The sequence below is a fragment of the Talaromyces proteolyticus genome, assembly GCF_021365285.1.
Source record: "Talaromyces proteolyticus strain PMI_201 chromosome Unknown BGW36scaffold_11, whole genome shotgun sequence".
Lineage (NCBI taxonomy): Eukaryota > Fungi > Ascomycota > Eurotiomycetes > Eurotiales > Trichocomaceae > Talaromyces > Talaromyces proteolyticus.
This window is the reverse complement of record NW_025764287.1, coordinates 227020-242169: the sequence shown is the minus strand read 5'-3', so window position 1 is coordinate 242169 and position 15150 is coordinate 227020. Positions and strand designations below refer to the sequence as shown.

The 15150-nt window shown below is 45.8% G+C and overlaps 7 protein-coding genes across 7 annotated transcripts; 4 read left to right on the top strand and 3 right to left on the bottom strand.

The window, feature by feature from the left end:
- The first annotated feature begins 89 nt into the window (after positions 1-89).
- BGW36DRAFT_39070 (uncharacterized protein) lies at positions 90-1204 on the top strand. Its single transcript, XM_046217514.1, has 2 exons — positions 90-315; positions 361-1204. Exons 1-2 carry the CDS (start codon positions 124-126, stop codon positions 841-843), a joined length of 675 nt encoding a protein of 224 aa, XP_046067859.1. The 5' UTR covers positions 90-123; the 3' UTR covers positions 844-1204.
- BGW36DRAFT_347844 (uncharacterized protein) lies at positions 664-1672 on the bottom strand. Its single transcript, XM_046213246.1, has one exon. It carries the CDS (start codon positions 1514-1516, stop codon positions 845-847), a length of 672 nt encoding a protein of 223 aa, XP_046067858.1. The 5' UTR covers positions 1517-1672; the 3' UTR covers positions 664-844.
- Positions 1673-2052: 380 nt separating this feature from the next.
- BGW36DRAFT_437470 (uncharacterized protein) lies at positions 2053-2627 on the top strand (the record flags this gene model as incomplete). Its single annotated transcript, XM_046221464.1, has 1 exon — positions 2053-2627. The coding sequence occupies one exon, from the start codon at positions 2053-2055 to the stop codon at positions 2593-2595; it is 543 nt and encodes a 180-aa protein (XP_046067857.1). The 3' UTR covers positions 2596-2627.
- A 1277-nt stretch (positions 2628-3904) lies between these two features.
- Positions 3905-4267, top strand: BGW36DRAFT_303696 (uncharacterized protein; the record flags this gene model as incomplete). Its single annotated transcript, XM_046211902.1, has 1 exon — positions 3905-4267. A coding segment is annotated over one exon (363 nt), but the record flags the coding sequence as incomplete, so codon positions are not given.
- A 2081-nt stretch (positions 4268-6348) lies between these two features.
- On the top strand, positions 6349-8245 carry BGW36DRAFT_431105 (P-loop containing nucleoside triphosphate hydrolase protein; the record flags this gene model as incomplete). Its single annotated transcript, XM_046220931.1, has 9 exons — positions 6349-6425; positions 6472-6572; positions 6620-6738; positions 6788-7145; positions 7286-7472; positions 7529-7601; positions 7648-7734; positions 7789-8043; positions 8096-8245. The coding sequence occupies 9 exons, from the start codon at positions 6349-6351 to the stop codon at positions 8243-8245; spliced, it is 1407 nt and encodes a 468-aa protein (XP_046067855.1).
- A 1773-nt stretch (positions 8246-10018) lies between these two features.
- On the bottom strand, positions 10019-11747 carry BGW36DRAFT_386495 (uncharacterized protein). The gene is made up of 2 exons (XM_046217011.1): positions 11286-11747; positions 10019-11235 (listed from the first exon to the last, which is right to left on the bottom strand). Exons 1-2 carry the CDS (start codon positions 11626-11628, stop codon positions 10271-10273), a joined length of 1308 nt encoding a protein of 435 aa, XP_046067854.1. The 5' UTR covers positions 11629-11747; the 3' UTR covers positions 10019-10270.
- Positions 11748-12951: 1204 nt separating this feature from the next.
- BGW36DRAFT_362887 (uncharacterized protein) lies at positions 12952-14472 on the bottom strand (the record flags this gene model as incomplete). The annotated part of the gene is made up of 1 exon (XM_046214412.1): positions 12952-14472. One exon carries the CDS (start codon positions 14470-14472, stop codon positions 12952-12954), a length of 1521 nt encoding a protein of 506 aa, XP_046067853.1.
- Positions 14473-15150: the final 678 nt, after the last annotated feature.

Sequence of the window (15150 nt, the reverse complement as noted above, 5' to 3'; positions counted from 1 at the left end):
TTCATGAAGCGTGAATGTGGACGACTATTACATAATCACACCAGGGTGTTACCGGCCATGGAAAACACCGAGTTGGCGGGGAGCCCAGACGACGGGACCTTTTTGAAGGATGAAACAGACCGCATGATGACTTTCTTCCAGCAAGGATTCGTAATTTTACCTTGGGGTCAACCTCCGCCGGAGGTAATAAGGGAAGTTGATGAAGCTATTAGGACGGAAATGCCCTCCAATGAATACTACATCGCAGGCATATTCAATTCCGAGTTATCGAAGGTGCTGATCAAGTTTATGATGTATAACATCTCCACAGAAAAGGTATGCGTTCCATATCCATCAAATACCTAGCTAATTCGGTATTAGAACGAATATATCTACTACTCTCTGCTTGGTGGTAGAAACCTGGAAGAGATGCTACTGGGGGAACCAATACTAGTGGACTGCAGCAAAGTTTCGGACCCACCACAGCTCTGTCGGCTTGGCCCATATGGTTATGATAAAGGCGAGGCTGTGAACCTGCTGCGTAAAATCCGAGGCACGGTTCGCATCCCCTACTACTCAGGGTCGCAGAAGCTGGACATGTTTCAATTTCAAGAGATAAGGCACGACGAGCGACATCTACCTCTAGAATTAACATTGGGGGATATCATTTGCGTTGATTCAGATCTTTGTATTGATTGGCCATTACTAGACAGTGATGGTATTTTTGTGTTAATGACAGTTGCAAGAGGAGATCCGCAACTGGGAATACAAAGAGATCGACGCTCTATGCCCGTTGCCCCTTTCCACTCCACGACGGAAATCAGGATCCTTGAAGAACGATCTGGATATCCTCGACGGCAATAAGCTATTCATCGCGCATAGCGGTCACTGTCTCACCCACCACCATTTCCTGGTTTTGGAAGCGTGGCCATTTGGCATCAATCAAAATTTTGTAGTTTTCTCGCATCATTACCATCTTGAGAGAGTAGCGTTGAAAATGCAGAAGTCGTGGACTACATCGTAAAAGGTGACATAAAACATCCAACTGTTCGAAGTTGATTTCCTTTAGTCGTTCCCGAATAGGAAGAAAAGCACCTGTTAATGCCGGTATCTGTAATTCGTTTTCAATAATTTTCTCCTTCATTGTCACCGTAATCACTGAGCGTAGGATAGGTAGATCAAAGCCATGTTTCTCGGCAAATTCGGAAAGCTTTCCTTGTGAGTTAAAACCTTTATTCTTGAGTATTCTCCACTGATCCGAACGAGTCCAATCTATATCAACAAACTCGTCAAAGTACTGACGGGTCACTTCGTGAGATTCAAGTGTATAGATGAGGGATGCCTCTATATTAGACGACGATTTGAGTGACAGGAATAAACGCCGGTTTTCTGTCTTGGTCACCATCTCAGCGATGGTACGTGTCCTGTCACGTTCCAAAAACGCCTCCAATAAAGAAAGTCTCTTTTCTGCTAGTTTCAGGAATGAATGTGCCCCAAATGGTTTCTTTTTTCTGTCTGGTGGGATCGGCCTCTGCATGCTGGATGGTAACCAATCCTCACGAATCTGGAAGCTTGAATAGGCCGCGTATTCCTAGCAGCATGGAGGGATGAAACAGGCCTTACTTCATTCGACTTCAGCTAGACCTCTTGTGGCACGTACATTAGTCAGTTGGACCGTGTTCTGATCGTTTTTGAGCGTTGGAGAGGAAATTGCTCCCCCCCAAAGCAACAAGTACTGGGCTGACACTCGACTAATCTTATTCAGGCTAGAAGTGGGGTCAAATCGGATTCTCAAAGCGGTCCGTGACACCGTCCAGCTATAACCCAGGCTGGGATTATTGATCGATGAGCGCCAATAAATAGGAAATGATAGAAGGCGTAGCGGACCCGCCAATTATTGCATGGTATGGTGGAAGAGTTTCCCTGTGGCTATAATATTTTAGCAGACTCATCGATAAGCCTAGGCCGGTCGCATACATATTAATAGACTCCCCGCCAGTTTTCCGCCTGGCCTGTATAGATGCTACCCTTGTTACTTTTTTGTCATTAAGATTGTTGTTGTTTCTTCCTGGAATGGCATCGGCTCCGATGAACCCGTGTCGAGTGTTTGATCAACCTTCTCCCGCTGAGCACCTTCTTGCTCTTCAAAACCCCAAAATACTGGAACAAATAAAACGAAGTGAACGGAAATGCGTCGGATTTGTGATAACAAATGCACCGCTACAAGTCGTCAAGGACGAGGTTGTGATGGATACCAGAGATTTTCTTCAAGCTGGGATGCCTTATGCTCTTGTGTTTTCTGTTGACAACCCTGACCTGAGGAACATGTGGTTTGTCTTTCACGAACAAAAATACAATCATCAGGCTGTGGAGTTCGTACGCTGGGGTTACGAACCTCATGAATTCACTGTCGAGCCCGATCTCTCCGTCATAATTCGAAGTGACACCTTAATATCTATAGTTTGTAGTGCAGCATATGTCAGGAGCATTGGTTATAATCGTTGTTCGTCACTCTATCCAGAGTTTGTCTACTTTATGCTTCTTATACAGGAAAAAGTCCACCAAGGCGAGAAGAACAGCGACGAATCAAGTACTGAAGATACAGTGTCTGTATAGTTCACAAAAATTCGGGTTCCAACTGGTAAGATCATCAAACACTACACTAAATAACACTGTTGGCTAAATCATAGCGAAGCTCAATCTAGACTCACCCATGCTTTCCGGGTTATTTCGCCCATTTTCCGGCGATGAAGTGATCTCGGATGGTGCGTGAAGCAGGCCGAAGCGTATCATGGAGAAAAAGCCAACCATAATGAAAAGCCAGGCTTCCAGCCAAGTTGTAAGGCACAAAATAAGTGGATTTGCCATTTGTAAATAGGATTGCTCTTAAAGATAATGTAAAGAAGAGAGAACGATATTCGAAGAGGTTACCTTACTGCTTTCCCTCCTCGATCTTCGGAGGGGCAACGAATCGATGAATTTAAACCGTGTCCCTGAGTCACATACATGGGTAAATAAACATAGCTCTCCTAGGCTGCTAACTTCTGCGTTGGTTTGACCATAGCGTCGACGCTAAGATGCGGTAGGGAAGCCAATGCTAGTCGCATGCTGTAGGAAGATGACTGATATTTGGGACTATTGAGGGCCTGCATATTCTGTCCAGAAACCTAATGAGCTTGGATCGCCCGAGAGCCTAGTCTAGGCGGCACTGCTCTTCCGCGAAGCCATCTTGAAATGAGTGGCCACAGATCCCTGACAGGCCGCATTATGCGTGAGAATTCCAGACCTCGTGCCAAAGCGGATCCTTCCATTAGCACTGGTGGACTAGCAGGGCTCGTCATCGTAATTTCGGCTATTCTGCATCTACGAGCAAGGATCTAAGTCAGCAAAGGCCGCAGCATGTGGTCATGGTCATACACAGGTAGATGAAAAGGGGAAGGTGTGACTGGTGATCACATGTTTAGCACTGATCGTATTAAACAGATCAAGGAGACATCTCAAATACTGGCCATGACAGACATGTCAGCTCCTTCTCTCTAAGATTCCAATCTGCTCCACAAACAGAATTCCCTAGTAATCGGCGCAGATCACAAAATGTGAGTATCCAAAGATGAAACCTCGAATCACTGTACTGACACTTATCAGGGACAAAGATACTTCCGTCGCGAGAAGAGAAACCAACTGTGCGAACGCTAAAATATGCAATCAAAATAAACAGAAAAGAATCAATCGGTTAATGACTCTTGTGAGCTGGTTGAAAGAAGTAGGAGTTGAGGAAAATATCGAGATAAGTCGACCATGGAAGAGAACGATAAGCAGCCTCGACGACGACATCAAAAAGTACGAAAAAACCTCGAGACGGATTTACATTGAGAAGCTGGGAGGGGATAATTTGCGAAATGTTTCTTTGGATATGCTTCGAAATATGGTTCTCGAAGCCTCAGGAAACTCGCAACGTGATACTGGTCCCCTGAGTCAACTGACCAAAGGCATGCACCACATTCCCATAGAGGACATGGAAGCTTGGGTATTCCGGTCAGTGGAGACTCGTATGGAAGAAGTGGTCAAGAATGGTAAAATCACCCAGCCGCGGAACTCTTTTATGCTCTATCGAAGCGCCTATTTCGAACGCGCCAAGAAGTGGTATGCCAGCAATAACCCTGCGGTTATCAATACAGTGATTGGGGAAAGCTGGTATAAGGAGGCGCCTGAGGTCCGACAGTTATACGAATTACTCGCCCGCATCGACTCGGATAAGCATAAACTAGCCCACCCAGGCTATAAATTCGTTCTCGGAAGGAGTGAGAAGCCTCCTCGCAGCAAGAAGAATTCTTTAGAATATGAAGATAGTAAAGGGAATAGCCTTGAGCCTATAAAAGAGGAAAGTCCTCAGCTCAGAAGCTGCGATGAAAGTCGTGAGTTGGCCTCGCTAGAGAGCAACGAGCCGGTCTTGGCTGCAAGTTGTCACCGGCCTCCGTGGCAAACAGACGGTCAGTCTGTGAACGCGGATGGTTTTCCATATCCTGATTATGATGTGCCGAACATGATACGAACTACCGACGAGGCTCCTCATCTCAGATCAATATTGATGAATGCACATGACAGCAGTCTCATCGGGACTCCAGGCGGCGGTCAAGATTTGGTTTCCTCATACCCAATTCATCATTCTGGTAGCCATATGGAAAATAGGCACTTGGATTCTCAGCTTTATGACGCATCAGCGCAGGACAGCGGCAGCGATCGGTTGCGTGATTTCTGGCAAGCAGGGCAAAATATGGGCTTCTCCTCGTTGATGCCTGATGCCATAGGAACACAGAAAATCAACTATCATAATCTCTCCAGCTACACTAGTGCCCAGTATCTAGATAGTCACCAGTGGTTTTGTGAGAACAAGGAGGTTTCGATGTCGGAAGTTGGCAAGGACTTTGTCGAAAGTTGGATTCAGCCTTCGAATATAGTTTACCCATACCAGTAGGCAGTTTGCGCCCTTGTAGGAATACGATGTCATTCCCTTAACAGCTATCGCAATAGCGTGATGAACGGCGAAGAGAGTACATGCTCTAAATGTCTTTGGTCGTAAATGCATCCTCCTGAAGAACCTGCATAATAGCGCTAAATAGCTTGGTAATTAGGATCATCTTTGCGGTTGATGTGGCTTTTGCTTCATGGATATCCGAGAAGCTCATAACAAAGGAATTGAAAGCATATCGAGCTTGGTACGCTATTCAAGGAGAGACAAAAGATATCTTGCAAGACTCGATATATTGTTGGAAAACTGTTGTCTTCTGCAACCGTGTTGAATACGAGAAACAACACTTCTTAGAAGCAGTACAAGACGGCATCAAGGCGCAAACTACTCATCGGCTATTGCACTATAGAGGGCCATTAATACAATCCTTAGTCATTCATATTAGCTTACTCGATGCTTGCTTTCTAGTATCAAATCAGATTTATCACGGCGATAAGCAGATCAGGGACCTTGCCATGTTATTTGACTACTGGATAGGATTAGGTAACCAACTTTAAATCGCTAGAACAATACCTGAAGGCAATGTAGACAAAGAGTAGAGTTTGCACTATCGGAATGTCGGTAATAGAGATCGTAGTAAGGCACTTTGGCTGAATGACTGCTTTTAAAGCTGAGCAACTTGAAGTGTCTAACACTTCCCTTATTAGCTTGAACTTGTAGATCCAGCTAACGCGTTGCTGACTTAAAAGGCCCTGCCGTTGGAAGTAGCTCTCTGGAGCAAGGTCATGCGAAGCCAGAACCAAGCGGGAGCTAGATCACCTATAGTCTTGTTGAAGCACCTCAAATCTGGCTAAAAGTAATGACACCTGCCCGCGGTGGTGGCGCTCCATGAGAAAGGAACCATAATTCCATCTACATCCAATCAGTATCAATCAAAAGTAGCTGAACAGAATATTATTTTTACTGAGTATATCATTAATCGCTGGTACCTTTGAATGCATCCTTTGTTAGACTTGATCAGGGTCTCTCAGGGACATGGGGGGAAACTCACTGTTGAGGGTATCGCTAAAGCTCCTTCAGCGACTGCTGTGTTTTGTATTGTTGTACTACTTTGCAAAATATTCGCCCGCCAACTTCTTCGGATATTAACTTCAGGCGGTGCTTGAGGCTAGAGAGAGTCGCTGAAAAGATCCTCTCATGTTACGCACCATAGTGGACGTATTGCGCCCAGTGTAATGGCCGTTTTGGATATTCGTCGCGCTTCGGAATCTCTGAGGCCGCTTTATGAAGCTCCATCGCGACAGCTCTGTCGGCGTAATCTAGAGTAAAATCTCATTATAGAACGACCTCGCAACCTCCACGCACAAATTGTCATCAGACGGCCATAGACCCCCAATCATATGCCTAAATCCAGCAACCTAGAACCCAGCCCCAGGATTTGTGCCTCGAAGCTCGCATACAAAACAGTCAACGAAATGTAAGTGGATACCTGTGCATATTGACTCTGCTAACAGAGCACCCAGTTGGGATCATAAGGAGCTTATATATAAAATTTTCGACTCCCCACCGGCCCAAGATGTGACTGAGTTAGATGAATTCGTTTTCGTTATTCGCAAACGCATTGGTAAGCTTTCCGCAGGTGTGACTTAAGCATGGCTGACCATGACCCAGACAGAAACACAAGTGAGGTCACAGATTATATTGACATTAAATCGCCGGGTCTGCGAGACATCTTGAGGATGGTCTTGAAAGATATTCGAACAGCGGGTCTTGAGTCAGAGAAGCCTGCAGTATGTTCCCGGTGACGCATTGTGAACACCACCGCTAAGGATAGTACAGACTGAACAGAATCTATTGTATCATTTCCTTCCTGACCTGAAAGACTATGCTGGACGTAACTCAGAAAATGAGGTCTTGACTGACACTGAGCTTCATCTCAATTTGCTAATTCAGCATCTGGAAGATGCCTACCAGTCGATATCCGATCAGCTTGACTCCTTACTCAGCCATGGAAAGATAACTTGGGATCTCTTATCGGCGCTTTTTAAACCTGGTACACTGGTCTTCATGGTTTGTCCTTCCACCGGTCTGCCCCGATGTGTTCGGTATAATTTTGGAGAGGAAAAGAGGACGGTCAGAAACGGTCCCTGCTTTCATATTAACAGCCAGTATTTCGATTTTGACGGAGACGCGTTTGGTGAGTCTGAATTCCAGCGAGATGAAAGAAGATGACTTAGCACTCTGTAGCCCGACGGTTCTTGGATTTTCACTACGTGAAAAGATCTGGGGTCAGCATCCACTATTATATAACGTCTGGAAACTGACGGTTGTATATAGGAGAATTTGCCGTGGAGTACATCGAAGACATCAAGTTCTCGGATTCTGCTTTTGATATGTTGACTATCCCGGAAGATAAGAAGAAAGTTATCAAATCTCTCACTGAGAGCCGTGTTAGTGCAACAAACGAGGCCGGTTTTGACGATATCATCGTAGGAAAAGGACAAGGGATCATCATCTGTTTGCAGTATGTTCCTGTGCGCTTGTCCTTCTCGTCGACTCAACTAATGTGTCACGTGACAGCGGTCCTCCAGGAACTGGGAAGACTCTCACAGCCGAGGCCATGGCTGAGCGGCTTCAACGCCCGCTCTACTCGGTATGTCTCTGTCAATTAAAGCACCATTCATCATCTAATTCTTTAGGTATCCGCTGGAGATCTTAGCACGAATGCGGAAGAGCTGGATGTCCAGCTTACCCGTGCTTTCCGCATCGCTAGTGACTGGAAAGCGGTGCTCCTATGAGATGAGGCCGATGTATATTTGCAACGACGCAATAGCTTGCAGCTGGAACGAAACCGGCTTGTCGCGACATTCCTTCGAACGATGGAATATTACAATGGAATCTTCTTCCTCACCACCAATATGCTCGAGAATTTTGATGAAGCCATTCTCGATCGGATCCAGCTCAACCTTCGATACGATAACTTAAATCCTTCCGCTCGACGAAAGGTTTTCGAGCATTTCTTGGAGGAAGTGAAGGCATGTGTTGCGGAGACCGACATTGAAATATTCGCCGAAATCGCATTGAACGGTCGTCAGGTGAGAAGCGTACATTGAACGGGTTCAACAAATTTTGACAAAATGACACTAGATCAAAAACATTGTTAAGATCGCCTATAATGTCGCTATGTGCGAGAATATGACAACACGCGCCAACCATATTCGAACAGCCCTCACTGCAAATGGGCACAGCATTCCCACTCAAGTCACAAGGCTGTCTGATGACACTTTATACGATTAGCCGGTGGCTTCAGGGTCAGAGTCGAACAAGGCAGATCACGTGTAGGAGGGACTTAGTAAATTATTCACCCTGTATGTCTATTACCCGTTACCATCTTATTTCAAATGAAATTGAACCGCATTTTCTTGGGGTAGTAAGAATCCTGATTTGGTTAGTTATAGTATTTGGTTAGTTATAGTAATGACCGATGAGATTCCTTCGATGTACCTTTTCTCGACAACTGGCCACCTGGGACAAGGAATCCACAGCTCACAGTACAATGCATGTGCTGTGCATGTTCTGCCAGTCGGCCAGCTCCAGAGCCTGGTTGCCGCATTTGATCTCCACCATCATGTAAGGGAAGCACATGTCCTCTCGCGCCACAAACAGCGATTTATCATCCGGCTCGATTCCAAGTTTTCGCCGTTGTGGCTGTAAAATGTCGAATTAGGGGTACGGGTCATATATAGGCTCAGTCTTTAACCACAGATCACATTATCAATCAGTTCAGGATGTAGAGAGGCTCACAAGATTTGTGGGATGGCGACTGGTTAGATGCGCTCTCGAATATATAAAAGTTGAATCTTCGATTCCTTCAACAACATCCCTGTTAACCCGGAAGAAACTGGTTTGCCCTGCACTTCATTGTAGTTCCATCGACGCCCACCTCTTTTCGATCCTTCCCGTCACACCATTTGACGAATCTCCTCGATCATATGGGAAGCATTGCGAGCCCACAACATGAACGGGATCTTACAAACGCTAAGTGGCTGGTACACTATGCCAGGGACGATGAAGAGCTTGCTCTTGTAACACATGTGCCTACCTTGCACGATGAACGGACGTCCTTGGCAAAGGATGTCAGTCATTGCGTTAGATGGCAGCTTATATGAATCGTAACGGTGAAGTTGGTCTTGAAAACCTGTCCCGGTAATCACAAATACAAATTCACTGCAGATCTCAGTCGTGCTGAATGCTTAACACATTCCGATCTCATAAGATCATCAAATATCTTAGGTCACTAGTGAATTTGAATTAATGGGCGAGTGGAAACTTTGAAGGAGTTGAACACAGCTTTCCTATTTCAGGGGATCGATAGAAAACCGTGTTTCTTTGAAGGACTAGACAATTTGCTCGAGGTTTAATCATCCCATTAACAGTGAGATTGTAATTCCGTGGATTGAAAGCCTTTGATTTTTTTTCCCCCACAAAATCTGCAGGTGCATTTGCATCGAATATCTGGGGCCAGTAGGAACGGCGGCTCAGTATCAATAGGTATGTTCAATGTAAGATGAGGAAGCCGTCAACTAACCACCGGATGTTCAGATTAATAATGTAGTATCTCCTTGCCAGTTCAAGCAAACTTTAAGAAATGGACATCTATCTTACCGCTCTCTTCCGGTCACGACTCATTTCAAACAAAAACTCACGTACAAGCTAGTAGGGAGTAGAAAATGCATAGTCAAAATCAATCAGTAAGAGCCTTGGTGGATTGAGTGCACGCCATGTCCTCTTCCTCCTTATTCACTACCTGGCTGACGTCAAGTCGTGCTATTGTATATCATAGCTTTCGTTTGATGATGTCTACTTAGCAGTTCACCGATATTCTTTGAACCTCGGAACATAGACTTGAATTCAAACTTCTCTTTAAGAGTAATGAAATGACTCTTAGCATTGCTGATAGCATGTCTGGAAGTAATAATATGACTAACACAAACCAAGGATCAAACCTGATAATTCTCAACAGATGTGGGTAATGTAAGGGCCTTCGGCCCGATTTATGTCTAATTTCTGGGATGCTTGTACACAAACTAACCCTAAAGAGGACTAGTAAAAAACAGCGCAGGGTTGATGAATCAAGGGAGTGGTGCCACCAATTGATTGTCATAATCTATTCTAGGTAAATAACACCGCTAATCCACTTTATCCAGGTCCATCATTAGAGGTCCATCGAATTCATTTTTGCGCCCTATAACACATGAGAATAATATTAAATTCATTTATAGACAAACGGCCCATGTCCTTCTCAGACCTGGCCATCTTCGATCATATGAGAAGCTGGTCATCTATATAAGACGTATGGGAGTTTAACCCGCTCTTGTCTAGGTCTGGATCTGATAGATCAGTATCCTCAGTGGCCTCCGACGCGGAACTTTGATACCATGGTCCGTCTGCTGTAAGTCCCGAATCGAATGACCCCATGGCCGATGCGTCCTCATCTCTCCTTGTCCTGCATCGTCCTCTCCTATAATCCAGGTCTGCGTCTCCAATGTCCTCCTCTGGCTTTCTTTTCTTTGGGCTTGAGCTCCTAGGCTTGTTCCGAAGTGGTAAAAATCGGCATTCGTCTCCGCTAAGAGTTTTTACAGAAGGTTCTGTACTCGCAACGGAGCTGCTCAAACTGTTCGCAGGCTCATACACAGCCACACGACGATGAACGCCAGCTTGTATAAATATTGGGATAAATTGAAAAATTGTCCACGCAAACCGGGCGAACAAATACTCCGAAGCCACACCAGTAAGAATTTGCAGTTTCACACCATGGTAAAGCGACGTCAGCTCGTGAGGGTCAGAGGAACGGAAAACATGAGTAACATATGCATCTGATTCACTCCCCACCTCTAGGTTATCTCCACTTGTGGCATACTGGGGCTTCGGAACAAATGTAAATCGCTTATAATCGAATGAGGTATGTATATCGGATCGTAAAAGCAGCACGTTTCGAGGAGTGTCTATAGGCTCGGAGCCAGGCCGACTGGTTTTGCCGTATCTGACCATCAAGTTTCTCTGGAACCAGACGCTTTGGCTTCGGGGAATAAGGTGGGCGCATTCCGTTCCCTCAATATGGTTTGTAATACGACATCGGATGTCCCGTGAAAGCGTTGCTTCCATTAATGTGCTTTCTCTTGGGGTTGGATGGTTCGGAGCACGGGGAATGTCGAGTTTCCACGAGGATGGAACGTTGTTATGAGGAAATATCCAGTCTTCAAAACTTGGCACAATGGGGTACAGATCTAACAATTATCTCTTAGCTTGGATTTGAAGGGGAGAAGATTATGCAGACCTTGATAATGGTCCGACACTCGAAAATAATAGTTGCGTTTTCTGAGAATTCCACTCAAAGGAACATTGACACGTTCATTTCCCTCTCTATCCTCTGTAAACCAACCCTCATATCTGTTATTGGCAAGGATAGCGCACGCATCGAGAGCCAGCTGATGATGGATTCCTCCATGCGGATGGTCAAGACCAGGGAGAATTATCAAAATATCATGAGGGTCTGGATAGGCCGGATGACGAAAGTATATATCATAGTTTGGGTCGAATTTGAGGGATGTAGGGATATGTGTTATTGGATCACCGTACGGCGCTCGCTGAAGAAGGATATTCTCGTCATAGAGAGTCATAGAAATGGACTAAAATATTGTGAGGAGAAAAAATTCGTTTTGCCTATGAAAAGGATGATACAGAAAGCAAACCATGCAGATTTATGTGGCTGGATTATGCTATAGCAAAAAGATGAGAGTGAACGCGATGATATGCTTAATTTGACGCCGTGTTGTCATAACAATGACCGCAAAATCACGTGCGTTATTACCTAAGCAGTGTTGGGTAAATTAAGTTAGCTCGATAACGGAGATAAAATGGCCCAATCGCCGAAGGAAACTTAGTGCGTGTTCGGGCACTACCGATATAGTTTGCTAATGTATCAATTTAAAACTAGAATACTTAAACACTATGGGTCCATTCTAACCATTATATACGCTGTATAACAGTGAGGAATTGTATTGAATAATCCCTGTCACAGTCTCCGCAGTGTTTACAAGATGTTAGTTCATTATACATTGAATGATCCCTGCAAGAATAGGCGGGCTACCAGACATTTCAAACACCGTGGACACTGTGCAAGGTCTGCATTGAGAACAAACTATGATTTTTAAACACTGCGGGGACTCTGACAGGGATTAGTTGACTTTGTGCATAGTATAGTAAGCCAGCAACCATAGTTTTTAAACACTGTGGAGACTGCATGAATTACTGTATGATTTTTAATCACTGCAGGAACTTCACAGAGACTATTCAACATTACATAGAGAATCAACAAGGATGTTTTTAAACACTGTGGGGACTGTGCGTCAATATTGCATGGCAAACTAACAATAATTTTTAAACACTGTGGATACTGTGTGAGGAATAGCGGTCCGGACTTATGCATATACACAGTGTGTGTGTGTGTGTGTGTGTGTGTGTGTGTGTGTGTGTGTATTCATACGCTGTCCCCTCGCCGAAGCGATATGCAGGGTGTTGCTCTAGCTATCTCTATCTATCTAATTACAGTGATCAATTACATACCGACAAATTTGGAGCCTCGTCAAGACCCGTGATGGCCTATGGGCTTGGGGTTCTGTTGTGCGACCCTGGCGGCGCAGCTTCGAAACCTTTCAGATGCCTCCGCAAAGTCCAACGCAGCACCAAGAATGCTGCTGCTTTGTGCGGTGTTGTTGATCTTACCTTCCTTACTTGTTTGTCCTGGTCCCCCTCCTTTCAACATACACGATATATTGTTGAATGCATCCCCAATCTCCTTCGTAGCTCGTAAGTATTTAAGTTTCGGGTAGTCCACCAATACGTGAACCACTGTCTCCTTTGCCCCGACTTGTTTGGCTAGTTTTGGATTGCCTGTCACATAGACATACTGTCGCTCAGGATAGCGGCTGGTAGTGACCTGCTCAAGTGGTCTCGTTGATGTCTCGACTGAAGTTCCCATAGTCTTGTATTCGTAATGTCATCGCCCCCACAGCCTCGGAGTTCCTCAAGTTCCTCAGTAACATGGAGCAGTCAATCCCCTCCACGAGTATTTGATATATATGCTCAATAAGCCTCCGCCTGACGGTTTCATCAGCAGCACGGAAAAGCTTCAGGGCGGACATGGAGTCAACAATAAGACTAGCTTGGCAGTCACGGACACCCTCGAGAGCATCAAAGGCGGCTTTGATGGTGATCCACATTAACCCTTCCATAGTGAGCAAGATCTGTCCTTGGTTATTATGGTCGCCGCTTCGAACAAGCGCGACATTGAGGCGGTGTAGAAAGAGCTTGACTCGTGGCGATCGATCACGGAGACGCCAGATCCCCGTCAGAACAGTGAAAAGAGTGAGGTACTGAGCTGTTTGAAGGGCGTAACGGCTATATATCGAAAAGTTGGGCCATAGATAACGGCAGAGAAGGCCGGATACTAGCAGGAGACGAATTGTTTCATTGAGATTAAGGTTCATTGACGGCGTGAATTCGTTACTTGCGGATGGGCTCGTAAACAGTCGGTCGGATGGGTCGACGGCATTTTCCCCTCTGGCAATAATCTCGAGTATTCGCAAGGCATACCCGAGAGCTTCAGGCCCGAGTACGACATCAGTTGCGGGTGGTGCGGAAATAAGATACGGCATCAAGTGGCTTGTAAACAATATTAAATGTGTTTTGGAGGCCAGAATCATCTTCCTCAGCCCTCCTCTTGTCTGAACGGCTCTTTCGTATCCTCTAAGATGTATATTCGAAGCATCGCGCTGGGATAAGCGTGACTCAGTCATGGTTGCCATGATGAGCATGTCGACCAAGTAGTCAGAAACGGGACCCTTTGCTGGACTGTTAATGAGATTTTTACGCATCGTTTGGTATGCGATTGATTTGCGACGGAATATCGACGCTGACAGGCCCTCTCCTCGGCGACCTGCGACAAAGCCTGCAGCGGCTATAAGCATCCATTGTAGTGTCATCGACGACCGGAGAGACAGGGCAAAACTGATATCGCGGACAGGGTTGAAAACGGCGTCTCCCCGAATTCCATAAACATCTCGCGATACACCGGTCAGGTAAAATTTCAATAATTCTTCATCCTCCTTGGAGAGGTCGAGCCCAGTTGGCAACGCACAGAACAAATTCAACACCGACGCTATCAGCGAGACTTCCGCATGTTGAATGGGTTCGGTCGAGGCCTTTTTAGTTAAGGCAGAGCTGCTGTGCCGCCCCTGGCTGTTTTTTGTCTGTTCACTATTCTCGGGGTAATCATTCTTCGCAGCATGTTTAGACTGCGATGTAGCCTCGACGGGATCTTTGGCAGGCTGTTCGACGTGTCTGGCAGGTTTAGGCGGCGCGCTCGAGAAACGCCAGGAAATGACCTGCGACTGAGAAAGCGCCGGGGTCACATTTAGCCGTCGCGGTGGTGCTTTGCTGGCTCTGGCGGGGTGTAGCACCATGGCGCACGCAGAAACGAGTTGAATATAATGTCATATGATGGGGTTGCTTTTCAGGCCAGGCGCCAGAGATCATGTCGCCTCGATAGCAGGCATTGTTGTTGCTGTCGTTGTTTTGTTCTGCAGAGAGAGAAAGTAATGAGGGGCCGCCGGCGGCGGGGCGCAGTGGGCAATCACGGGCCAGCTCCTCTCTGGGGAAGACGCTTCACTCCCGGCCCCGAAAGTCTTTTCACCAAGAAACAACAGCTTGCTGCAACATGATTATTTTCTAAACTCACTGGAATGCGTCAAGCCAAGGCTCTGCAAGACAACCTCGCTGTTCGCAATGTGGTACAGCGTTCTGCTGGTTACGCAAACATCTTGACAAAATATCAATGAAAACAACGATGCTCACGGACATCGATCAATACGAAAAGCATGGCATTGGGCCCCTGGTGGTGACTCCCTGCATGATAGGGAATGTCGTAGTGCCTTCTCATCTGCCTTCTCATCGATTGTCAAGTTTCATTTTCCATTTTCAAGCCGATAATCCTTTTTAAGTAGAATGCTATATAGGGAACAGATGCCCTTGATCGCAGCCACGCCTTGTCGATTGCGTCAGACAGTATTAATAGTGCCTGTTCAGTGTTTCGTCCTGGCCTACCCCAAACTTGAGTGTTCGGTAGCAGATTATAGGTTTCT